We start from the raw sequence: 25,689 nt of genomic DNA, 5'->3' as shown, positions 1-25,689 counted from the left end.
GAAAGGACTGGGGATCAACTTCAGAGAACCAGCCAAACTAAATGAATTGCAATATGAAGGCCAATAGAGTTCAATGCTGATAAATCCAAAGTAATACATACAAGAGGGAAACAAAACTACACATACACCTTACAAGGTTCTTACTCAATTGCTATCAACCTAGGAAAGGAACTCTGGCTTCTTCATAAACAACTCAGTGAAGACTTCTGCTCAATGTGCAGATGGAGTCTAAAAAGCGAAACAAGACAAGACATCTGGATGCATAAGGAATGGAACAGAGAATAACTCGTAAAAATATTATAATGCCATTATATTAATCAATGATGCATCCTATTCTTGAATACTGTGTGCATTACTGGTCACATCACCTCAAAAAGGATATTGCAGAATTAATAGGCATTCAGAGAAGGTCTCCGAGGATGATATGGGACATGGAAAACTCTTCATGAAACTGAAAAAACGGGACTGTTTACTTTAGAAAGACAACAAATATAATCATAATAAAAGTATATAAAATATTGAATGGCATAAAGAAGATAAACCAGAATGAGTGGTCAGTGAGTGAAATTCAAAACGGTAGCAAATTCAAAACTGATTAAAAGGAAATCCTTTCACACAATGGATAATTAGACCGTGGAACACACAAATGCAAAATGGAGAATAACTGGCTAGGCAGTAGGACTGCTGAAAAGGCTTGGGTGGTGGGGAGGAGCAGGGTTAGAAAACCTGACCTGTGAGGAAAGGTTAAAAAAAAATGGGCCTGTTTAGTCCTGAGAAAAAGACTGAGGAGAAATCTGATATTTGAAGACTTATGTTAAGGGCTGCTATAAGAAAGGACAATGATCAGTTGTTCTCAATGATCAGGGAGAGTTTAACAAGAAGTAACCAGCTTAATCTACAGGAAGGGAGATTTAGGTTAGATAGTAAGAAAAAACTTTCTAACCATAAGGATAATTCAGCGCTAAAAAAGGCTTCCAAGGGAGGTTGTGGAATCACCATCATTAGAGGTTTTCAAGAACAGGTTATTGAAATATCTGTCAGGGATAATCTAAGTATACTTGATCCTGCCTCAGTGCAGAGGGCCACACTAGACCTCCTGAGGTCCCCTCCAGCCCTACATTTCTATCACCACCACCAGTCTTTGAGGTCAAAAACTAAAGATTCAAAAAGGGATTGGATATTTATATGGATAACAAAAATTAAATTTTGGAAGGAATATTAAACCTTATTCTTCAAAGTTTAAGACAATCTCTATTAGAAATCAGGATGAAACCTAATGTGAAGGGCCAGATTATCCCACATCTGCCTATTAGGGTTTTTTTTACTCCATCTGTGAAGCAACTGGTGCTGGCCACTATTCAAAATGCAATACTGGACTAGATGGACTTCAGATCCGTTTCAGTAACAGAATTTCTAGTTCCTATGTTCTCTCTTACAATTACTTTCTTGTTCAAAATCTTTCTTTCTATCTGACATAATGAGGCTGCACAGAATTCATAGTTCAATCAATCATTCCACAAATGTGTTGTTGTTATCTACCCTTTTGGGCACATTTCCATTGTCGGTGTCTCAAATGACCCCATTTACAAAGAAAGGTTGGGTACTGCATATCATCTTTGAAGGTAATTGCCAAAAATCCCCTTACAAGTATCTGTATGTGATGGGGAGGAAAAAAACCTGTATTAATGCTGACTGACATCCCCCCTTAACATTCAAACAATACCTATTGTTGTAGATCCACTGACAATTTAATGGATATCTACATATGCATAACAAAGTCTAATGATTATATTTAAAAAACATTTGTCATCCAAATGTTACACAGCAAGAAGGCATATGCAACATCCCAACACGTACTACTTTGAACATTTTGTTTCCCCACAGATCATTCAATTCAACAAACATTATTGAGGTTTTATTCTTTTAATTCAAAGATATATACTGTCAAAGTCATCTCTGTTCTCTATCCATAGACTTCATTCCGGACCCCTACAGACCAGAAGAATACTGGAGCAGCACAGCGTACCTATGAGAGAAAGCACCCTCTGTTAAACTTAGACGATCTCCTCTTAACAATGCTTCAGGAAGGTTTCATCCTTTGAAATTATGTTCAGCTGTCCTTTATGTGGCAGATGTTCACAATAAGATGAGGTCTTGGTGAATGATAAAAGAATCTCAAAGGACTGTTTTCTTTTAACTAACTGCTACAAGGTTAAAATGAAATCAGTTATGTTCTCAATCTCAGGAGTGAATCTGTACGCCATGCACATGTGCTCTGAGCTTCCCCATAGCAATTCAAGTAGTTGTGAATTGCAGTATTCTCACTCAGATGGGAACGCCAGAGATAAGCACAAGAATCCATGTTCTTCTGAATTTCAGAAGTTTACAGAAGAACAGAGGATGATGCTAAAAACATGTTGGTGCTTAAAATTAGGTTTGGCACAATGATTTTTATTTTCTATAATTTTGACAAAACTTATTTTTCTCAGATTTTTTGAAGATTTACAATTGCAGGAAATTATTAAGGGGGTCAAACGACAGGGGGTTAGACAACTGTTTCATGACACTAGACATTGAGATTAAAGACATTAAAACTTTTGATTATTCACCTGCAATAATGTTATTTGAGATGTGCTGTGCACAGATACCCATCTAAAGTGGAGTGTGCACGCCCAGGGGACTCAAGTAGGAGACTCTTGCCAGCCGTACCACTAGGCAGGGCACACACTTCATCTCTCTTTGTGTGCCCAGCTGAGGGCATAAGTGGGGGACATATCTGCCGCCTCCCTCTGTGTCCCATCTCGCCACTTCTGAAACATTGTCTGAAATAGTGTGAAAGGTGGGAGAGTTGTGGAATGTCTATGTGCACAACATATCTCAAAGAGCGGTTACTGCAAGAGAGAAACTTTCTCTGAGTGGATTGTAAATCTTACATTCCACTTTAGATGACTCTGTAGCAGTTCCCAAACAAGTGGTAGAACTTCAGATCTGAAGCACCAATTTGCTGAAACTGGCATTGTCTCAAGAGGTCTGAGTGATATCAAAACATCTTGAAAACGTATGCACAGAAGACCACATTGCTGCTTTACAAATGTCCATAAAAGGATGGTTACTCAGAAAGGTTGAAGAAGCAGACTGAGCCATTATTCTCGGTGGAGGAGTGACTGTCACAAGTTCAAAACAAAAGTTTGATAAAGTTAGAGAGACAGTTGAGATACGCTGAGCTGCTACTGGTTCTCCTTTAATTTATCAAGCATAACATGCAAATAGCCCGGTAGAGGCTTTGAACAACTTAGTACAGTTGATATAGAATGCCAAAGCACAATACACACGTAAGGTGTTAAGTTTTCCCTCTGCTTTAGATGAGTATGGTTTTGGAAAGAAGGCTGAAAGCTGAAAAAGATGAGTTCATGTGGAAAGCTCACACCACCTTTGGTATGAATTTAGGATGTGGACTGAGAGAAAGGTTATCCTTATAAAAGACCATATAGGAAGGGTCAATTAGGAGAGCCTGGAGCTCTGAAACTCTTCTGGCAGAAGCAACTGCTACCAGAAACTCAGTTTTCATAGACAGCCGAGACAAAGGCGTAGTCTCCAGGGGTTCTAAAAGAGACACCATTAATCTGGACAGGACAGGTTAAGATCCCACACTAGTACTGGATGAGAGAGACTAAGTCTTTCAGAAAACTGAACACCAGAGGGTGAGAAAAAAAAAAACAAAACAAAAACACCCTCTATCAGTGGTAAAGCCACAGATACAGACCCTAGATGAACCCTTAGAGAGCTAATCAAAAGGCCAAATGATTCCACATGCAATAAGTAATCTAGTATATGGCTAATGTCCATGCAGTAGCACATTAGTCTTATATTAGACTAGATGAGATGGCTCCCAAAGAGAAAAATCTTTTCCACTTTGCAGCATAGGTGGCCCTAGTGGAATCTTTCCTGAACATCTGTAGAGCAAAGTTTCTCATGATCATTTAGCCAATCATCATCCATGCAGTAAGAACCTGAAGGAGACACCGAAGGTTTGGGTGCAGTGACTGACGCTGGTTCTGAAATAGGAGATCCTTGATGAGAGGTAACATTACTGGAGGGCTGATGGAGACTCGATGCAGCATAGTCTTGGCCAAGATGAAGCTATTAAAATCAATGTTGCTTTATCTTGTCTTAGCTTCCTGATTACCCTGGGGTTGAGAGAATGTATATAAGTAGCCAACCAAACCATGGGAGAAAATGGGGACTGTGACTGAACCAGCCTGTGGACTTGCCCATGAGCAAAACTTCTTGCATTTGTTGTTGAGATCTATCATAGTCAATCTATTAATGGGGTTCCCCACTGCTGAAAGATCACAAGGAGTATGTCCTTTTCCGATGGACCACTCATGATGGTCCACATGACTCCCTCAGCAGGTTTTAACAATGGCGTCTCTCTCTCCCAGGAGATGGAAGGCTTTTAAACAGACACGCAATTCTTAATCCATATGTTCCAACAACGGAGAGCTTCCTGACATAACCAATTGGCTCTCACACACATGGCACTACCCAATTCCTGAGAGTGGGCATAAACATCTCACTTGCTCAGCGAATCACCTGCAGCTCCAGCATGTTTGTGTGAAGCGAGACTTCTTAGCATTACCAATGAACTTATGCCTTGAGTGTACCAAAATGGGCACCCCAATCTGTCCTGGACACATGTTAAAAATGTCATTCTCAGTTCTGGGTCTAGAAAAGGAACCCCCACTGAAATAGGGTTGTAACCACCAGCTACTTGTGCATGTATGCAAAAGAACATTCTGCAAGGGACAGGCAGACAAAAGGACAGTGTGCTGCCTTCCTGGACCCAAGATACAAGACCTCACTCTAAGATTGGAAGAGCTTCTAAAGTCGACGGGCAAGGATCCATTGGTGATGGTTCATATAAGCACTACAGCTATTTCATTGCAAGGTATCTTACAGATAATAGATGACTTCAGGGAACTTGGAAACATATGAAAGAGGAATGTCCAATCATCTTCTCTGAGATTCTTCCTTTCCCACAAGACTCTGTCAGCCAGATGGGTGGGGAGGTGGACAGGCTCCCACTCCTGACCCCAACCTATATGTCTGTGTGGAGTTTCCTGGGGCCAGGCCCCTCGGACCTCCAGTGGGAGCAGAAGGTGATGGTCAATGGGGAGACATTCCTGAGGTGGCGAGATCCTGGGACAGAGAGAACTGTTGTCAGGCCCTGGGTGGTGCAGCCTCAGATGCTGAGGGGCTGCGTGAGCTGGGTGAGGGTCCTAGGGATGAAGCCCTCACCCTGCCTATGTCTCCTGTGCAGACCCAGGAGGGGTCGGGCTGGCTGGCTGTTGGGGTGCTCCAGGATACCAGCTGCGAGACCCTGTTGTGGAGTGACTGTCTCTTTGGGACAGGATCCAGGCCCTGCTCCGGTAACTGCCAAGGGTTTGAATTTGAATCCAGGGAACCAATCGGTGGAGAGAGAAATGGTCAGTGAAAATGCAGATGACCTGGCTGGCAGGGGGGAGGAGCTGCTCGGCTTATGCTACCTGCCTGCCTGCAACAAGACCCCTGGGGCTCCCCGCCCCCCTTGCACATTGGAGAGGGAGCTCAGGCTGTCTCTGATGCAGTGAGGAAAGCAGGGAGCTCGCTGCCTACCCCCATTAGGACAGCAAGGGCAGCGCTGAGCCCAGTGGGAGCTGAGACCCCAGCTGAGTGGGGGGAGACACAGGCAGGGCAGGTGATCTGTTGGGAGTGGCAAGGTGCTTGGTAAGGAAAGTCTGGATGAGCCTAGGCAGCCTTGTGAACTGATGGCTGTGTCTAGTCAGCAGTGTGGGAAGGCGAGGAGAGTGGAAGATGAGTGTCCCTGTACCTTACCTATTACCTGGGTGGAGAATTGTGACAGTGAAGGAAATGTGCCTGTGTCTGTCAGGGGTATTGACTTGCCTATGGAGGGAGCTACCCTGATCTCCAAGGAGTTGTCTGTGACCAGTCTTGTGTGCTGGGACAAGGGGAATGAGATCCCAAGCTGTGTTTCTGGTAAAGGAGAAAGCGTGCCTGGCTCTTCTTTGTCTGTGGAGCAGACAGAAGGCGCCTTTCAGCCTGTGATGGTTGAGGATAGTGTAGTTGTCTCAGAGCTGGTTCTGGATTCAGCTAAAGCCCAGAAAGGGATTGGCCCTAAGTTTGTGTCTGCTCGGGAGAATGGCACTGTAACTAGGTCGCATCCCGTTAGGGTCGATGTAAAACCCCAGAGACCAGACAATTCTGGTGCTTGTATCATAGGAAGACAGAAGGCAGGAGATTCTGGAAATGAACTGCTGCCTAAATAAGTGGAGGAGGATTTTGGTTTGATGGAACATTGGTCCTCCTTCTGTAGGGAAAGAGCTATATAATTTGGATGGCCTCCACCTCAGTAGAAGGGGAAACAAGCTCCTCAGGGACAGGCCTGCCTGAGTAGTCAGGAGGACATTAAACTAATAGCAAAAAGGAGAGGATAAAAAAAATTCAAAGAATAGCCTAGAGCCCTCAAATGGCAGATTTTCAATTGAGTTTTGCAGCTCTTTTGGAATTCCTGACGCCTGGAGCGAGGAGGAACATCTTACATCAATTCCAAAGGCCATGAATCATGCAGCCATATCCACTGAATCAGTTGCTGGCTGGAGCAAAATCCTTGCACAAAGTGTCCTTCAGAGACTTCAGACATACACTGCTCTCTCTAGTCTTCTGGTAGTTTGTCCACAAATTTAGCAATTGCAGAGAAATTAAAATTATACTTGGGCAAGACAGCTTGATAATTTGCCACCTTCTTTTGATGTGGAATAAACCTTTCTGCCACAGAGGCTGAGTCTCTCATGCTCCTTGTCTTTAGGACGAATTTAGGGTGTGATGGGCACAAGCGTTCAAATGCGGCTGTGATCACTGAACTGGGATTGGCATGAGTGAAGAAGTAATCAAAGTCCTTCTGGGGGACTTGATGTCTATCCACTCTCTTGGCAGTCAGTGGAATGGATGCTAGGGTCTGCCAGAGTTTGATAGCTCCACAAAAGCCTCATTAATTGGAAGGGCACCCCTTCTCAGAGCTGGGATCTGTAAAATGTAAAGGATGGTTTGCCGATTCTCTGTTGAGTTATCTGAATTCCCAGAGAATTGGCCACTTGTCTCATCAAATCCTGAAATAGCTTGTAATTCTCTGGGGGAGGAGAGAGACACTCAGGCATGAATATATCGTCCACAGACAGTGACAAGATATGGAGGGACATCTGTGTGTTCCTCCATTATTTCTCCTCTCTCAATAAAGGTCCAACCTGGATAGCGGAAGGACTGGTTAAGGAACTCGTTCAGGGGCTTCTCAAAGTTGAGAAGGAACTCTTTTCAGCATGGGACACTGACAAACATCCAAATTCTCTTTGACCAGCCATGACCAGTAAAGCCTGGGTCACCCATGGAAAAGGGCACCATACAGTGGCTTCCTTATAAGACCACTATTTCCTAGGTACGAAGTCACTGTTGTGATGCCAGACTGCTGATGCAGATGTGTGTGGAGGGCACACTTGGCCCATTGAGGTTGAAGGAGGTATCAGTAAAGGAGACCCCCTATAATCAATAGATGGTACTGGATAAGGTGGTCAAAATGCCAAGGATACAATCAGTGCCAACTGTACCAGGGGAGCTCCTGGTGCCGACAATCAGCCTAAGAGAATGGAGAGACAGCATCAAAAGGTTCTGACAGTGCCAGCCATGTTAGCACAGTAGACTGCTTCAGCAGCGTTAGCCTCACTGATTAGTACTAATTGCATTGATGGTACAGACCATGTTGATTGTACAGAAATTTTCTGTTGCAGTGCCTGGTTGGGCCACGCACGTGCAGTAACTGCCTTGAGGCGCTGTTGGAGTCTTGTTCAGCGCACACACAACCAGATCCCCTCAGTTCCTTCTCTACTGTAGAGTCCTAGTTTCGAACACCAAAGCAGAGGGGAGGAGGTGAGTAGTGGAGCACCCACAGGGGGACACATCTCGAAGAGCCTCAGCCACTGCACAAGGTAAGTAGCCCTCTCTTCTTCGAGTGCTCTCCCTGGGGGGAGGGGGCTCCACTTCAGGTGAATGTAGAGCAGTACCCCTTATGGTTGAGGGGACTTTGGAGTTATGTGCATAGTAGAAGTGGAAAGGACCATAAGGCCTAGTATGGCATCTGCCCTGGAGTCCTGTGTAATGGCACAGTGATTGACAAAAGTATGTTTTGATGCCCTGTGGTGGCGCTACAAATTTCCAAAATGGGTACATTGTGCAGAAATGCCACAGATGTTGCCATAGCCTGAGCAGAATGGGATCTGATCCCCGCTGGGGGTTCTATCTTATGCGTGTGGTAGCATAAGCTAATGCAGTTAGATATTCACTTAGAAAGCCGCTGTTTGGATATTTGGATCATTCAGTAGTCAAGACAAACAGCCTTATGGATTTACGGAAAGGTTTCATTCTGTCTAGGTAGAAGGCTATAGCCCTTCGCACATCCAAGGTGTGCAGTGCTGCTTCCTGTGAGATTTTGTGCAGTTTAGGGTAAAAATGTAGGGAGATTAATAGGTTGGTGACGTGGAAGGTTGACGTCACTTTGGGGAGGAATTTCGGATAAGGTCGCAGCATGACCTTGTCCTTGAAAAAGGTTGTGTAGGGTGGATTGGCCATTAGTCCGCTAATCTCTCTAACCCTTCTAGCAGATGTGATAACCACCTGGAATGTTACCTTCATAGACATGTGTAGTAATGAGCAGGTAGCCAGTGACTTGAAGAGGGGTCTCATTAGTCCCTTGAGCACTAAGTTCAGATCCTATGTGGGTGAGTGTACTTCAAGGTAAAGATTCTGGAGGCCAGCCAGAAAGCGTTTTGTAGTCAGATGTGTAAATGTCAAGAATCCATCAATCTTGTCATGGAAGGTGTTAATCGCCATGAGGTGTACCTTGATAGAGCTTAAGGGCAGTCCTGAGTTCTTGTTCTTCAGCTCTAAAAAGGTACTCTAACATCACTGGTAGTGGCATGGTGCAGGGAGTGAGCTGTTTGGTAAGACTCCATATAGAAAAACATTTCCATTCTTGTGGGTAAGTACTGTGTGTGGATTCATATCTGCTGTTTGACACTAGTCAAACACATGTTGTTGAACAGGTTAACTCATGCAAACGGAACCATGGGAAAAAAATGCTTTCAAATGGAGTATCTGGCCATTGGCTTATGACAGGAGGTCTGGTCTCATCGGAAGAGTCCGCAGAGAACAAACTGACATACGCAGCAGGTAAGGGTACCAGGTCTGCCTGGCCCACACTGGGGCAATAATAATGATCTTGGCCTTGTCATCCTGTAACTTGCACAGGACAGTGTATCAGAGGGATTGGCAAGAATGCACACAAGTGTCTTGTCCCACTGGATTAGGAAAGCATCTCCTAGCAATCAGGGACTGAGTCCTGCCCTGGAACACAACAGAGGCCATTTGTGGTTCTGCGCTGTGGCGAATAAATTGATGGATGGAAACCCCCCATTGATGGAATATCTGTTGTAAGACTGTAGGATTCAACTCCCATTTGTACTCCTGTGAGAGCCTTCTGCTTAGTTTGTCAACGGTGGTGTTTTGGCATCCTGGATGGTAGGAAGCTGAAATATCGATGTGGTGTTGGATACACCAGTCCCATAGTCTCATGGCTTTGGTGCATAGGGAGTGAGATCAGGCTCCCCTTGTCTGTTGACTTAGAACATGCATGCGACATTGTCAGTTATCACACGAATTGATTAGTTCCTTATGAGTGGTACAAAGTGGAGACATGCGTTCCTTACTGCTTTGAGTTTTAGCAAGTTTATGTGAAGGCATCTCCCCGATGGAGACCACCTGCCTTGTACTGTGAGGTGGTCCAGGTGTGCCCCCCTGCCACACAGGGAGGCATCTGCTGTGATCATGACTGAAGATGCTCTGTGGTGAAAAGGGATGCCTACACAGAGGTTTCCAGGGCTTGTCTACCACTGTAGAGATGTTAGAACATCAAGAGGTGGTGTTACCATCATACTCTGGCTGTGTTTGTATACTGAACTCAGCCAGCCCTGGAGACACTGCATGTGTAACCTGGCATGTGGTGGTGGCCACGTGTCCCAGTAGTTGTAGACAGGTCCTTGCCTCAGTTCATGGGCAGATGGAGACAGTGTCTCTGAGATGTTTGATGGCCAGGAATCTGGCATGAAGTAGACACACTTGTGTCCCACTGTGAATTGGAGGAATAGTCTGTGAGATGGATGTATTGTAATGTGGAAATATGCATCTTGTAGTTCGATGGCTAAAAACTAGTCCCCCTGTTCCAGCCCTGGGATTATTATGCCTAAAATGACCATCTTGAATTTTTGGGAGCATAAGAATTTGTTGAGTTTTCGTAGGTCTAGTATTGGGCACCATCCACCACTTTTCTTCTGGGTCAGAAAATAGTACAAACACCCTTCCCTCTGTATTGTGTTGATACTGGTTCCACGGCAACTAGCTGTCATAGACTATCTATTTCCATTCTTAAGAGGTGCTCATGAGAAGGGTGCCTGAAGAGGGTTGGGGAGGAGGGTAAGGTAGCGGGACAAGAATAGCCCGACTGTATTATTTCTGAGACCCAGCGGTCTTGGGTTATGCACTCCCATGCCTGGCAGTGGTGCAGGTGGTGACCAAATGGGAAGGTAAGGGCTGGTGTCAAGGGGAGGTCATTCAGACCCTTGATCAGACCTTCAAAACTGTGGTTTGTTCCCTGAAGGTTGAGACACCGCTGGTTGTGGTTGTGTCTGCCAGCATCAAGGTGGTCTATTTCTGTACCTTCCTGCCTCGGATGGTCTGGATTGAGGGCAGGTATATTGAGTATCCCTGGTTCGTTGGTAGAGTCAGTACCGCTTCTTTTTAGGGTGCAGCGTATAGATGCCGAGCATATGAAGAGTCACGCGAAAGTCTTTCATGGTGTGAAGAACTTCAGTTTTTTCTGAAAAAAGTTTTTCCTTATTGAAAGGTAAGTCCTCTACCTTTACTTGTAGCTCTTTCACTATGCCGGATGACAGTAGCCAGGAGGCTCTGCGCATCACTATAGCTGTGGCCGTGGTACGGACCACATTACTGGCGACATCCAGGGAGGCCTGTAGGGCCATGCTTGTTACCAGTTGTACCTCAATAAGCACGGATTTGAATTGTGCTCTGTCTTCAGGGATCTCCGCAGTAAACTCGAAGAGTTTTCCATAATTGTCTAAATCATATTTAGCCACAAGGGCACTGTAGTTGGCAATCCGGAATTACAATGTCGGGGAGGTGTAGACCCAAAAGGTCCAGTTGCTTATGGTCTTTGTCCTGTGATATAGATCAGTGTTGAGTTTGTTTGGTCCTGTGGTTAGCAGCTTCAGCCACTAAAGAATTTGGTTGTGGATGGACAAACAGGAAGTCCATTCCTTTGGCTGGCACATAATATTTTTGGTCCACCCTTTTGCATGTTGGGGGGGAGGGGCGGTGGCTGGGGTCTGCCACACCATTTCTGCTGGGTTTAGAATAGCATCATTTATGAATAGGGCTATTTTTGAGGAAGAAGATGATTGCAAGATTTTTAACAGTTTATGTTGATTTTCTTGGACTTCAAATGGGAGGTTCTGGCTAATCACTATGCATTTGAATAACTCCTGGAATTGCTTAAAGTCATCAGCCAGGATGGGTGGAGATGGCATGATGGCTTCATCAAGAGAAGAAAAAGAATTATGTTCAAGGGATACTTTCTTAGGAGCGGGTTCTTCCTCTGGTTCCTTGGATATCTTCTTCGTGGTTGGTTTAGACCTAGTTGGAGAGCACTAAGGAGAAGGTTTCGGGGTGTCCCTCTCTGATTCAGGTTGAAGTGATTTTTCCATTAGGATCATTTTTGAGGTGGAGATCCCAGTCGCTCTCACCTTCAGGTTGCTACAGCAGACACACTCGGATGGTATGTGCATCTCTGTGAGGCATCTCACACAGAGAGAGTGCCCATCAGAGCACAGCATAGCTTCTTTGCAAGAGCCGCATTTTTTTACACCAGGGGAGCCTGGCATGATCAAAGTAAAGTCCCAGGTGGACCAAGAACTTTGAGTTTTGTGCTCCACAGGAAGCAGGGAATGGGGGAACACAGAAAAAACTAAGTAAATTTTTTTTATAACACTAACTACTTATCTAAGGAAAGTTAAACTGAAGCGAACAATTAACTATTTTGCTATCTCTAGGGGTAGAAGCTGACGCACTACCCCGAGCTCCGTCTTCAGTCGAGGACGGTTGAGAAGGAACCATAGGGGGTCAGGCAGTGTGCACACTGAACGAGACTCCAACGACACCGCGAGACAGCTATTGCACATGCATGGCCTCACCAGGCACTGCTACCAAAAATCTCTGATTAACAGCACCGGGACGCACCATCACCTGAAGTGGAGCACCCACCAGGACACACATTTTGAAGAACCTCAGTTAATGCACAAGGTAAGTAACCCTCTCTTGCACTGATGGTGCAGACCATATTGATGTTACTGTTGTTACAGCAGTGCTGAGTAACATGACTGCACGGAGGTGCTAAGTGTTCTGATTGCACAGAACAAACAATAATGCTGTTAGCTTTGGATGTACCTACATAGCCAATAGTCCTGAAGAGTCCAGTAGAGGGAGACATCAAATTTCTTCCAAGACAAAGAGATGAGGCGTTAAAGGCACCAAAAGAGGTGGGGACTGTAGTGAAAGAGCATGGTACATCAATAATGCCAAAATAGGGCCTTTTTCATCACTTCAGATTGAGACAGGTGAAAACACCAGACTTCACAGTGCCAGAGTCAACAGCACTGCCTCAGAGAGCCAACGTGCTCTTGTGCTTTTGATGTGCTGAACCAGTTCCAGAAGACTTACTGTACAATTTCTTTGGTGAGGGTGTAGACTTTTGAATGCTTCTCAGGATAAGAACACTTAGAGCACTTAGATGAGACAGCAGAAGCATATGAAGAACAATGTTTCTCATCCAAGTTGTGCTTAAAGTCTTGTGCTAGAGGAGGGGCACTCCTGATACAGAATCTATTGGTTCAAAGTTAGGGTCCAGTTCTGATACTGGACACACAGGTCTGATCATGTCCATTAGATGGACCACTGAACAACAGTCTGTCTGCTTTTTCATTGTAGTGGGCAAGGAGCTACAAATTGGGCATCTGTCCCTCATATGCCCTTCCCCTAAGCAGAACAAACATCTTTCTTATCTATTCAGGACAGGGAACACAGCCCTGCATGTAGCACATTGTTTGAAACCCAGGGATTTCTTCATAATTAACCTCCAGGATTTACTTTAAAACTAAACTAGCTAACCTAAAGCTAATTAAACTAACCCAAGTATAAACAACTATTTGCAAAAAGATTTTTAGAAAGCTGGCTGAACTGCAAAGCTATGGGGAGCTCAGACTCTTGCCACGGGCCATGAGAAGGAAATGAGAGGATAGCGGTGGACACACCCACTTTACAGCCTTGGCTGGGCTCATGCACCACCTAGACATACTGCTGGCAAGAATCTCCCACGTTAGTGCACTAGACTTGCACAGACCTAAAGTGGAATCTAATGTGCACAATCACTTGAAGGAGAACCATTAAAACACAAATTATCAACATCACATGTCAAAATATACTAAGTAAATATCCTTAAATCAAACTCTAATAAGTTCTCAAGGAGCATTTTCCTTACTCTGCCTACCTGCAAATTTTAATTATTATAGATGTATACATTTTTAGTTGGTTTGTGTGGGAGGTGAAATCATAGTTTACGAACATTTACTGATAACAATCTAATTCTTCTAAACCTATTTAGAATACATTCTACTCTCAGGAATGAGGACTTTCCAGTGACCCCTTCCAGTCAGTACAGGAACAGCATTGTTTGGCTCCAAGAGCTGCCCCACCCTGCTGGGTATGTAGGAATAAGCTCTCTTGCTCCATCAAAATGAACGAGGTCTCTTAATTCAACTACGCTATATGTCCATGCCCAATATCATTAGTATTTCCTTGTTTCCCCATGCATTTGTGAACTTATTGAAACACTTCAACTATTCTAGCACTGGGCCTTTTTCTAGAGTAGAAATAGCTTATAATGTTACGTTACTGGAATAATTTTTTTAAAGAGTTATGTACAGTATAATTCATTTTTTCCTACAAATCCACATTGAGTAAGTCTTTCATGAATTCAAAGTTGCCGCTCAGATGACTCAAACTCACATTAGTAGTAATGTTTATATTTAGAGTAATAAATATGTTGGTACCAAAAACACACTGCAACAAAAACCCTACTTACATGGAAATTCCATTTCAAATATGAATCAGGATCTTAAAATGTATCATTTCCAAACAGTATCCTTTGTTTTCCCTTTTAGCACTGAAGTAGTTTGCAAAGACTGTATAGGAGCCATAGAAACAAAACAAAACTTAAAACTAAAATAAATGTTTTATATCTTACACACATCAGTTCCTGAACACTTTACAGAAACAAAAATAAACTTGTTGAGAAAAGGATAATCCTTTCAAGGAAGCTACAAATTAAGCAGCAAAACACGGCAGTTCACTAGAGCCCACCAAAGCAGCAGAAAAAGTCAAATGCATACAGCTCCTCACAAAGAGAGACATATACTGGAAACCAAAAACAGCAAATACAGAGCATTAATGAATTGTAATACATAATGAGACTATAACCTGCCATTTAGTAATTGCACTAAATGTAGCTAAAAATGGTGGCCTTTCACATACTGGGATTATCAGATTATATCCGTAGGAGATGCCTTAGTTGAAACAAAAGATGCAGCCATCTGGTTTCTAGAATCAGCATAAAGAAGTAAATTGGGAAGATTACTGAGGACACATTCCAAACTGCCAAATTGTATCACTCTTTGGAGAGTGAAGACCCAAAAAAAAAAAAAAAAAAAAAAAGCTATGCCATGTCAAAATAATAATACGAATACTTAACATTATCTTCAACCATTTTTTATCAAAAGGACCTCAAAACACTTTACAAACATTAATTAAACCTCACAACGCTCTTCGGAGGTAAATCATATTTCAGGTGGGTATCTAACGATGAGAGAGGTTAAGCGACTTACTCAAGGTCACGATAGCAAGATGCTGGCAGAGCTTGGAATAAAAACCAGCATTCTCAACTCCCCATTATTTTTCAAGCACCCAAAAGTATAGTAGGCACCTGATAAAACATGAAAAAATCCATAAAACTTTAGTCTAAAGAGCATAGAGACTAAAATGTATAAAATGTTGTAAGTGAGGGTCATAGACAAAGGGGGAAGAGGGACAACAGAAGTAAGGCAGCTACACAACTTGACAGTTTTATTATTTTGCTCATTTTAGCTGTTCGCTCTTTCCCCTCCACTTCTCATGGAAGAGAGGTCAGGAGGAGTTTTAGAGAGAACTTCTAATTTGGGGAAGGAGGTGGCCTGGCAAACAAACAGTTTCTGAGAGGGAGATCCAAGCATAAGGGCAGCTTGGAATAGAGGGGCTGTCAGCAGTGGGATGAGGAAGATGCAGAAGTGGGGATGAAAAAAAAAAAGGCAAATGAGTGGAAGGGATGCAATGTGTGAAGGAGAGAATATGAAAGGTGACGAGGCCAGAGCTGAAAGCATGGACTGTGTGATACAGGGCCTTTAAGGCAAGGGGGAAAAAAAGTCAATGTGATTCCCATCATCTGCTCAACCTACTGAACCAAATTCACCCTCTCCCAAGAAAATACGGGTTCTTCACAGCAGCCCCAAAATTAGGCTTTTCACACAGCACCCATGAATAAGGAACCATTAGCTCAGGGCTTGAACAATGTAAGAGTACACCTATTTGCCCGAAGACTAAACCCACCACTATAAAATAAAAGCTCAATAAAAAAGACCAGTGAGCTCCAGTGACAACAGCTCCAGCCCCTCAGTCTCCCCCCCGACTGCCACGCCTTCCTCATGTGTGGAAGCTGCTTTACCCCCCAATCCTCTTCCCTTCCCCTGCCTGCCCCAATAAAGCTTAAACCCCCCTCCCCACACACTATCGCCTTATCCCTTCCCCAGTATACGGAGGAGCCAGAGCCAGCCTGGCTCCCCCCACCCACGCGGGGTGCGTAGGCTCCTCTGCTCCCTCTCCTCCCGTATGTAAGGAGGTTTTTCCTCTGTCCCCGACCCCGGTAACCGTTGGGGTTCAAACCTTACCGGTTACCCGGCGCCGCGATGAGGCGGCAGCGGGGAGAGCGCGCGCCGCAGACAACAGCAGCTGTGCGGGGGTAACGAAAGGCAACAGCTGTGAAGACGCGCGAGCTCGAGAGGAGGCAGAGCCGTCGCGGCGGCAGCAACAGCGCGCGGCCGGGATACAGAGGAGGAGGAGGAGGGAACAGTGCGCTGCCAGGAGACAGAGGCGGGGAAAGGGGCCGGGCTTTAAACGACGCTCCGCCCTAGCCCGAGGAAAGACATACGGAGATACGTCATCAAGCCAGTTACCACCTTCCGTAAGAATTTAAGGGAGCTCCCTCCCATTCGACTACATGAAGAGGGGCGGGCGCTATATGTGATGGATAGCTATTTTATCCAATGGGAAAGGAGGTGAGGCGGGATTCCGTTAGATGGGCAAGTCTCTACCACAATAAGAGTCGCTGACTTGATGTAGTCCTTTGTTTGATTGACGTCCCTGTCCCTGAATTGGCAGAAGGGAAAAAGTGGGCGGGCTGAGTGTGCATTCAGGTTCCCTTATACCCAATGGCTATGGTGCGAAGGCAGGGCTCAGTTTGATGGGCATCTGGCCCATCTAAAGACGTGGTGCAAAGACGGCATCAATTTGATCGGCTCCTCTGCCGCCCAATGGGAGTGAGTCAGAGTCCGTTCATGGCGTGATGGGCTAGCCAATGGGCGCGCTGCAGAGGTGGTCGGAGCGTCTCTCGCGCTCTCTTTTCCCTAATGAGGGGGCCCCTCCTCTCCACCTGCAACCCGCTTGTTGGCTGGGGCCCTTACAACGCGCGTCGGGGCCGGGGGCTGTAACGTGATGAGCCGCGACCTTGCGAAGGGAGGGGGAAAGCTCTGGCCTCGGGGTGAGGCGGCGGCTGCGCAGGGCGGCCCGGGCCTGCCTGGTAGGTACAGGGAGAGGTGGAGGCCTCTCGTCTCCTGGTCCCGGAGACGGGTTCCCAGCGGGGTGGGGGGGACCCTCTGTCCGTGCCCAGCGCGGGCCCAACACAGGCCGAACGGGCTGCAGGGAGGGCGAGCCGGACTCGGCCCTGCGGCCGGGAGCGGGTGCCCCTCCCGTGGGCACGTAGGGGACCCCGCCCCCGAGCCTTTCAGAGCTGCCGGTTGGCTGAGGCGTCCCGCTGGGCGGGGAGCCGGAGCGGCGGGGCGAGTGAGGCGCAGAGGGAAGCCTCCCCTTCGACCCAGCGGGGCTGCGAGTCCTGTCGCGGCGGGGCAGGGGCGCCAGTTCAGTTTTTGGTCGAGGTTGATTCTTCCAGCCGTAGCCACTGCCAGGTGCCCCGGGGGAATGAACAGGACAGGCACCAGGCAATCCTCGAGTTGCCCGCTCCCAGCTTCTGGCAAACAGCGAGGGCCATGCAGACCATGGTGTTGGATCCCTGCCCACCCTGGCTAATATCCTCCGTGAACTTATCTAGTTCTTACTGGAACCCTGTTACAGTTTGGCCTTCACAACGTCCCCTAGCAAAGAGTTCCACCCGTTGACTGTGAAGAAATACTTGTTTGTTTTAAATCTGCTGCCTGTTAATTTCATTTGGTGACTCTTGGTTCTTGTGTTATGAGGAGTAAATAATTCCTTATTAAATTTTTCCACACCATTCATGATTTTATAGCCCTCTGTCAGATCCTTCCTTAGTCATCTCTTTTCCAAGCTGAAAAGTCCCAGTCCTATTAATCTGTCCTCATACAGAACCCATTCCATACCCCTAGTAATTTCTGTTGTCCTCCTCTGTACCTTGTCCAAATCCAATATATCTTTTTTGAGATGGGGTGACCAAATCTGCACACACTATTCAATATGTTGGCATACCATGGATTTATGTAGAGGCAATATGATATTTTTCTCATATTATCTATTCCTTTCTTAATGATTCCCAATATTCTGTTAGCATTTTTAATTGCCGCTGGACATTGAGCAGATGTTTTTAGAGAACTATTCACAATGACTCCAAGACTTCTTTATTGACGGGTTCAGCTAATTTAGACCCCATCATTTTGTATGTATAGTTGGGATTATATTTTGCCAACTGCATTACTTTGCATTTATCAACATTGAATTTCTTCTGCCATTGTGTTGCTCAGTCACCCAGTTTTGTGAGATCCCTTTGTAACTCTTCGCAGTCTGCTTTGGACTGAACTAGCTACAAATTTTACCACCTCACTGCATACCCCTTTTTCCAGATCATTTATGAATATGTTGAATAGGACTTGTCCCAGTACAGACCCCTGAGGGAAACCACTGTTTACCTCTCTCCATTCTCACCTTTTATTCCTACCCTTTGTTTCCTATCTTTTAACTGAAGTGCCTGGCAGTGCTTTCAGGATCACTTACTTTACTTTAATGACAGGTTTCAGAGTAACAGCCGTGTTAGTCTGTATTCGCAAAAAGAAAAGGAGTACTTGTGGCACCTTAGAGACTAACCAATTTATTTGGGCATAAGCAAGTGAGCTGTAGCTCACAAAAGCTTATGCCCAAATAAATTGGTTAGTCTCTAAGGTGCCACAAGTACTCCTTTTCTTTTTACTTTAATGATAAGCCTTTTTTTGTCTTAATCACCCTGTCTCTGGTTATAAACAAACTCCCTGCACCAAAGGCTATGCTGCTCCTAGCTTCAGAAGTTATGACATATCACACTCAAGCTGTTGCAGTTAAGAGCTCTGTCTGGGGCTAGAGTGAGAAGACCTCCCCTAGGGAACTTGGGGAGAGGGCCTAGAGTCCTCACCCCCCCCCAAAATGGCACCCCTGGGCCAGGGGTGAAGACTCATGCGCTTCGGGGAACATCACTGACTCACAAGCACCTTCCGCCATGGCAGAATCCTGCTGACACAGAGGACAGGAATACAGCTGCTGCCTGCTCCAAGTAATCACTCTGGGTGGGGAACAGACCACAGTAGTGCAGGGCCCTGAGGAGTTCATGATATCAGAAGTCAACTATGAATTCCAGAACCCTGCTAATCCTAATTGGCCAGGCATAATCGCAGGAAATGCTCCTCTAGACTCAGGCTTGGTTGGCCTACACATGATACTTATAGCTGTGTCACAGGGGTGTGGGGGAAAACACTGACGTAACCCTTACTGTTGATATATTCGTCAGCAGAAGTATTTGTCCATCAACATAGCTAACAGCATTCAGGGAGGTGGTATTCCTACCTTGACAGAAAAACTACTCCTATCAGTGTAGGGCAGTGGCTTTCAGACTATTTTTCTGATGACCCAGTTGAAGAAAATTGTTGATGCCTGTGATCCAATGGAGCTGGGGATGAGGTGTTTGGTGTGTAGGAGGGGCTTAGGTCTGGGGCAGAGGGTTAGAGTAGGGGGGGTGAGGGCTGCGGGCTGGGACCAGGAATGAGGAGTTCAGGGGTGGCTCAGGATTGGGGCATGGGATTGGGGTGTGGGCTTACCTCCGGCAGCTCCCAGTCAGCAGCACAGCCAGGATGCAGAGGCAGTAGGCCAGTGGGAGTGCAGAGCTGGTGCTCGGGGCAGGGGCAGTGCGTGGAGCACTGTGCCGCTTCCCCCACCACCCCCCCAGGAGCCAGTCCTGCTGATGGCCACTTGCGGGGCGCAGCGCGGTGTCAGAACAGGTAGGGACTAGCCTGCCTTAGCTGGGCAGCACCGCTGATGGGACTTTTAACTGCTCGGTCAGCGGTGCTGACCAAAGCAACTGCAACCCACTCCCTTCCATTCTGTGACCCAGTTCTGGGTTGCGACCCACGGTTTGAAAACCACTGGTGTAGGCTATGTCTACACTCCAGTCTCCAGTGTATAGACACAGAGTAAGGGTTTATTGACCTAGGGAGTTATTCTAGATTAAACGAATTTGGAATATGGCATTTATGGGGGAGTAAGAGCATCCACTAAAACAGTTAATCTGCTTTAAATTACACCCTGCTTTATTCCAGATCAGTGTCCAGGGACAGACAAGCCCTAATATCCCAAAATAAAAGGGGTGTCCAGGATTCTTGCTATCAGTGCCTTCAGGCCAGCAAAAGGAGGCTGTGAATATGAAGTGTACCAAATAATGAGGCAACTGACAATAACTTGTTACCCAGAAGCAGTGAATATACTATGTGCCAAAAACACAACAGAAGATGGCATTTCTTTCCATTTGGATAATTAGTTGGAGTTAGTGAATGTCAGTAGTTTTCTTTCCCTAAAAATTTTTTAACTCGAGAAATAAAATGCCTTAGCATAGTAAAATAGATATGTAGCTAAAGCCGTTCATAAGGTAAAATGGCCATGGATTAGTTGAAGAAAATTGATCCAGACAATCATTCTTAACATTCAGTGTTACAGGGATGAGGTTGTTCCTTGAACTGGAACATTGTTTTAGGATACCTTATCTTTTAAGGGTGAGAAGAACAGTTTTAAAAAAAAAAACTGTTTAAAAGTCCAAATCATTAATATACTACACAGTTTAAGGATGACCAATACATTAACCTTTTCTTACCTGCCGAGCTCTACGTTCAGGTTCTACCCTTGGTCCATGCATCAATATTTCCACTAAAATAAATGTGAGTTGCGTGCACACATCCTCCAAGAGCAAAATTTTGACTTCAAGAAATCTAAAAGAGCAGACAAGATTTTCTGCATTGCTTGGACCATATCATGCTCCCTACATCCCTATGTGGAGAGGTGCCTCCATGCTGGGTTTTCAACTCCCCAGTCAGCCTGTGTTGCCCTCTTGCAGGGAATGCACGACAGAAAAAGGCATTTCCTCATAGCACGGTTCCATTGGAGCCATCCTGCCTGAGTGCTGGGGGCCAGTTGTGGTGCAGGGATAAAGTCTTCTACAAAATCTCCTGGGATCTGACAGATTTGTCTCACTGAGGTAAAGGATTGACCCCAATCCCCCTTTTACAGGATACAATGAGGAAACCTCTAAGGAATTGTAGTAGAGATTTCCATACAAAAAGCCCCCGTTCCATAATTTAACATGTTTGGGGCGGGGGGGAGATGGATGATCTAATCACTTGTTGTTAGATCACCATTTTTATGGAAGGAAGTTGGCCGTTTGGTATATGTAAGTGTTTTGGCTATACATCTCTTGTTAAGTATTCTCTCTCTGAAGAACATATTTAAACTGCTGGGTTTTAGTCATATTTTTCCATCTAATTTTTCTTTCCAATAAGTTTCTCGCATAATTTTTCTCAACTGTGGGAAATTTAGCCCTTTTAGTACCAAATACATAAATTATTAGTTGGGACTATCCTCATTGTCTACATTGAATATAATCAGATCAAGATCATTGGTCAATGGGCAATTTCCAGTCCAGTGATTAACTCATCTTTATCCATCATAATGTGGTCCAAAATAGTTCTTGTGTTGGGTGCAGTATCTTTTTGTGTTATAAACTTATAAACGATTATTTTCTAAACTCCAGTGTTTTACTACCAGCTGCACAAAACCTCCATTTCATGCCTCTCAAATTGAAGTTGTCCATAACAACCGTTTTTTCCCCCCCATACACTAAACAGTTACCAAAGGAGTAACTTAGAGGACAATTTAAGAACACCCTGGTTTGATTTGGTGGTCTGTAACAGATCTCCCCAGTAGTTAGCACAGTGATCTATATGCAGTCAAGATCCTATAGTTTTGCATTAAGCATAACTCTAAAACAGGTAATGGTGTCACTATCCTTCCTAAACAGGTTATAACCAATGATATTTGACATTCCAGACCTGTGACTTGTCCCACCCGTTTCATTAAGGTCAATGTCTATTTTCTATTAATTAAGAATTTTCAGTTCCTCTGGCTTGTTACCCATACTCCTAGCATTGTTAATTAATTTTTTCTCTTCACATGTTTTCCCACATCTCTTCAATGTGTTTGGAACATGTTGAATATGAGTTGGTACGACGTTTGCCTCCTCCACTCTCACCTTTCTTTGTTAGGTTAATGCTCTCCAGGCTGCTTCTGCTAGTCTCCAGCTGAGAAATTCAGCCCCTGTTACCCCGAGCCTGCAAGATGCAGGCCATCTCATTCATTGTGCCCCCTCTCCCACTGGAATGTGGCCTACTGTTCCACAAAAATTCCAGTGTCACACTAGTAGTGCAGCCAGCAATTCATCTCCTCAGCCTTCTATTGATGGGACCAGAAGGATCTATGAGAATATCACTTGGTCTTTTATCTTCAGCTCCTTTTCAAGATCTAAGTCTCTTGTAGTCTGTGTAGTTCCATGTGATGCTAAGTCATTGGTTCTAATGTTTCAACAGCAGTGGAGACTTGCCAGATTACTTCATAATCCTGTCCAATCTTCATAATCCTGTCCAATCATGCAATTACATGTCAAATTTTTGCTCCAGGGAGACAACACACCATCCTGTTATTCTTCAGTCCCTTGCTGAGTTCTCTCTCCACTCTTCTTTATATGGAATCACTAATGATAATTGTTTGCATTTTCAGGATGACTGAATAATCTGTCACAAGGCAAACAGCTACCAAACTGCAAGGATGCCCATCAGCTATGACCCCAATAGCTTTCTGTTCCGTTTCTCGATAGTTGACTTACTGGTTATCTGATAACTATTTGATAATTTTAGCCAGGCTGAATGCCTCCTAGCTCTGTGTCACAAATGGTCAGTTTGTTTGTTGGCTTTCTGCTCTTTCTAGTTCCCTTATTGCCAGTCCTTCCCCTTGTGGTGTCTGTGGCAACAATTGCTGAACCTGGTTATCCAAGAAGTAGTCACCTTCTTGGATGATGTGCATTTATGAAACTAGCATTTCCAGACTACATCTCCTTGATAGTACCCCCACCAGCCAGGCAGCATTCTTGTTTTATCCCTTGCCAGCAGCTTGTGTTGTTTATCCCTTTCTATGGGAATTCGGAATCAGAGCATGTGGGAGAAGTACTTTCAGTAAACAATGGGTCTCTGCACTCAAGTGGATAGGAATAGCTTTTTCTGTCTCCTGGGCAAAGCTCTTTGCCTCTTAAAGATTAAATAGGAAGAAAGTTGTACAAATCTGAATATGTGCTGTTAGGCAGCTGAGATCCTCTTTGGAAAAATGTCTGTAGGGTTTGACTTTCTGAAAACACCGCCTGACAGAGAAATAGTGGAAGCAGAAAAAGCTGTGGGACCATGGATCTAAAATACATTTCTGAAGGTGTGGGTAGGAGGGGTTTGGTATTCCTGAAATCACTTGTCTTTCTTTCCTGCTTTGAAATTTGGTCTTTAATATTGTAGTAGCAGGTCATATATAGGGCTGTATGCAGGAGCCCTCAGAACTCCAGCTCTTGTGACACCAAGCTAAAATCATGAACAACTGGAACTGTGAATAGGGAACAAAATAAACTTAGATTGTAATTGGGGCCTGTTTGTTCATACACACCATAACCAGTTCAGTGGGGCATTGATCCCTGACTGCCCTCTAAGCACTACTGTAATACAACTGATGTCAGAGCCAACACTAACTGTGCAAAGGGCTGGGTGTCTATTGGCTAAGTTATCACAAAAATTGTCCTTAACCCTTATTAGTTTCCCTTAGATTGTTCAGTCTGAGCAGCAGTTTCCAGGACATTTCAGTTAGTGTCTTTGCTACCTTGTACTTCCTCTGCATTTTACTCCTTTGATGAGAAAAGCATCTCTACAAGAGCAGCATCCATTTTAGAGAAGTTTACACACTATTTGTGCTTTGACAGGAACTAAGTAACATAATACTTCTGTGTATGTCATAGTCCCGAAAAAAGCGTTCAGCCTTGTACAAACCTCCAAAGCAGAAACTGTATTTGTTGACCACAATCTGGAGAGATTCACAAAGATGACAGCCTGCACAGAGAAGTCCAAAGTTAAGGATGATTTAGGATTAAGGCCTCTATAGTTTAACTGTAAATTGCTGTATTTGCTCTGCAGAATGCGTTTTGTTAGGGACATGAGAGGATGAGGGCTTGGCTAATTGGCTTACAAAAAGCATTCAGGTTTGAGTGGTGAATTCATTTGGGAAGAGGACCAGAATTAAAATGCTCAGTGTTAAGACTTGTATCATTGGAAGAACAGAGTCATAAAAGGGAAATGTGAAATATGTCTGCTATCTAGGTGAGGTGGGATTGTGATGGGTTCTGAAAGCAATAACAAGGAATGAAACTTTTGCTTGTGAATCTTCAAGATATATTCCATATGTTCTTGATATGCCATTTTTGACTGGTTGTTTTTTTTTTTCCTGGTCTTAGGTTGTTGCTGACAGTTGCGGGGGGAAAACTCCCTATCAAAGCTGTTTAAATGAGAATGTCCCTGGCACAGAGAGTGCTGCTCACATGGCTTTTCACATTACTCTTCCTGATTATGTTGGTGTTAAAATTGGACGAGAAAGCACCATGGAACTGGTTTCTTATCTTTATTCCAGTCTGGATATTTGATACTATCCTTCTCGTTATGCTAATTGTAAAAATGGCTGGGCGATGTAAGTCTGGCTATGACCCTCGCAATGGTTCTCAAAACGTAAAGAAAAAGGCCTGGTACCTCATCGCAATGCTGCTTAAATTAGCTTTCTGCCTTGCCCTCTGCGCTAAACTGGAACAATTTACTGAAATGAAACTAGTGTATGTCTTTATCCCCTTATGGGCCTTGCTCATGGGGGGAATGATTGAGCTTGGATATAACATCTTCTATGTACGAAGAGACTAAGTTGTAACAAAACTTTTTCAAGTTGACCAATATGAAATTACTGGATCATCCTATCTTGGTACAAGCTTAAACTTCACACAGCAACTACAAATAATAAATGTCAATCTGAAAATTTTATTTAAGACAGACTGGTATTTAAAGTGGATTTGTTCAGTTTTTATTTTAGAACTGTCACAAATATCCTCATGTAAATAAAGTATGTTTGACTTCAGCTGTGTTTCTAAACATGATGTAATTTGTTAAAACAGAATTCATGCATTTTTGTGACACACATCTTCACCGCCTCATAAAACTACTAGACCGTCCATTCTAAAGAGTGCAACCTGTTTAAATTCTGGGAGGAGGATTTAGTTTTCCACTACATATTGTAATAAGTAGCTCCTTGGAACTGATAGAATAGTTCTAATACAATTTTCTATAATGTGCTAAATTTTCTGTGGAGCATTGATAACAGCTGAAAGTATTTACAGTGGGGCTAATACCCCTGCCTATTACCATTGCCTGACATGTCACATAAGATGCTGTTTTTCTGTAATTTACAACTATGCCAGACTAACAGTTCAGGTTGAAATTTTCCAGGGGGTTTCTGCCTCAGAATGATTTTTTTTTTAGTTAATTAATTTTGGCTAATAGGGTTCAGCCATTTCTGAGACAGGTTCTCTTTCAAAAACTCTAGCACTCCTGGATTTTGGAGCAAGGAATTTGAAGTGAGGGAGGAAGTCACTTTGTGTCAGGGAGGTGCCTTTTGCCATTCTCCGTGACCATCTGCACAAATTTGGGCAAGTTATAAGCCTTTGGGCAAAAAATGTTTGCACATGTCCAGTAGAGGCTTGAGCTAAAACTC

General features: G+C 44.4%; 2 protein-coding genes across 10 annotated transcripts in view; one reads left to right on the top strand and one right to left on the bottom strand.

Moving 5' to 3' along the window:
* The window catches only part of PHTF2 (putative homeodomain transcription factor 2), a 180,945-nt gene extending 164,419 nt beyond the window's left edge, over positions 1-16,526 (bottom strand). For 3 of the 9 annotated variants that reach the window (XM_007063793.4, XM_037889228.2, XM_043552169.1), the window contains exon 1: positions 16,209-16,501. The gene's annotated coding sequence lies outside the window, so the exon portion shown is untranslated. Of the gene's footprint in view, positions 1-15,113; positions 15,212-16,208 lie in introns of all 9 variants that reach the window. The other 6 variants (XM_037889224.2, XM_037889225.2, XM_043552155.1 and 3 more) reach the window with 5 other exon arrangements.
* Positions 16,527-16,891: 365 nt separating this feature from the next.
* TMEM60 (transmembrane protein 60) lies at positions 16,892-25,056 on the top strand. Its single transcript, XM_037889229.2, has 2 exons — positions 16,892-17,116; positions 24,392-25,056. The coding sequence occupies exon 2, from the start codon at positions 24,441-24,443 to the stop codon at positions 24,843-24,845; it is 405 nt and encodes a 134-aa protein (XP_037745157.1). The 5' UTR covers positions 16,892-17,116; positions 24,392-24,440; the 3' UTR covers positions 24,846-25,056.
* The last annotated feature ends 633 nt before the right edge of the window (positions 25,057-25,689 follow it).

The sequence above is a fragment of the Chelonia mydas genome, chromosome 1, assembly GCF_015237465.2.
Source record: "Chelonia mydas isolate rCheMyd1 chromosome 1, rCheMyd1.pri.v2, whole genome shotgun sequence".
Lineage (NCBI taxonomy): Eukaryota > Metazoa > Chordata > Testudines > Cheloniidae > Chelonia > Chelonia mydas.
The sequence above is the reverse complement of the archived record's forward strand: the minus strand, read 5'-3'. Positions and strand labels throughout refer to the sequence as shown.

What these genes read in the sequence shown, in the direction of transcription:
- TMEM60 (XM_037889229.2), top strand. Translation starts at nt 24,441, where the DNA reads ATGAGAATGTCCCTGGCACAGAGAGTGCTGCTCACATGGCTTTTCACA.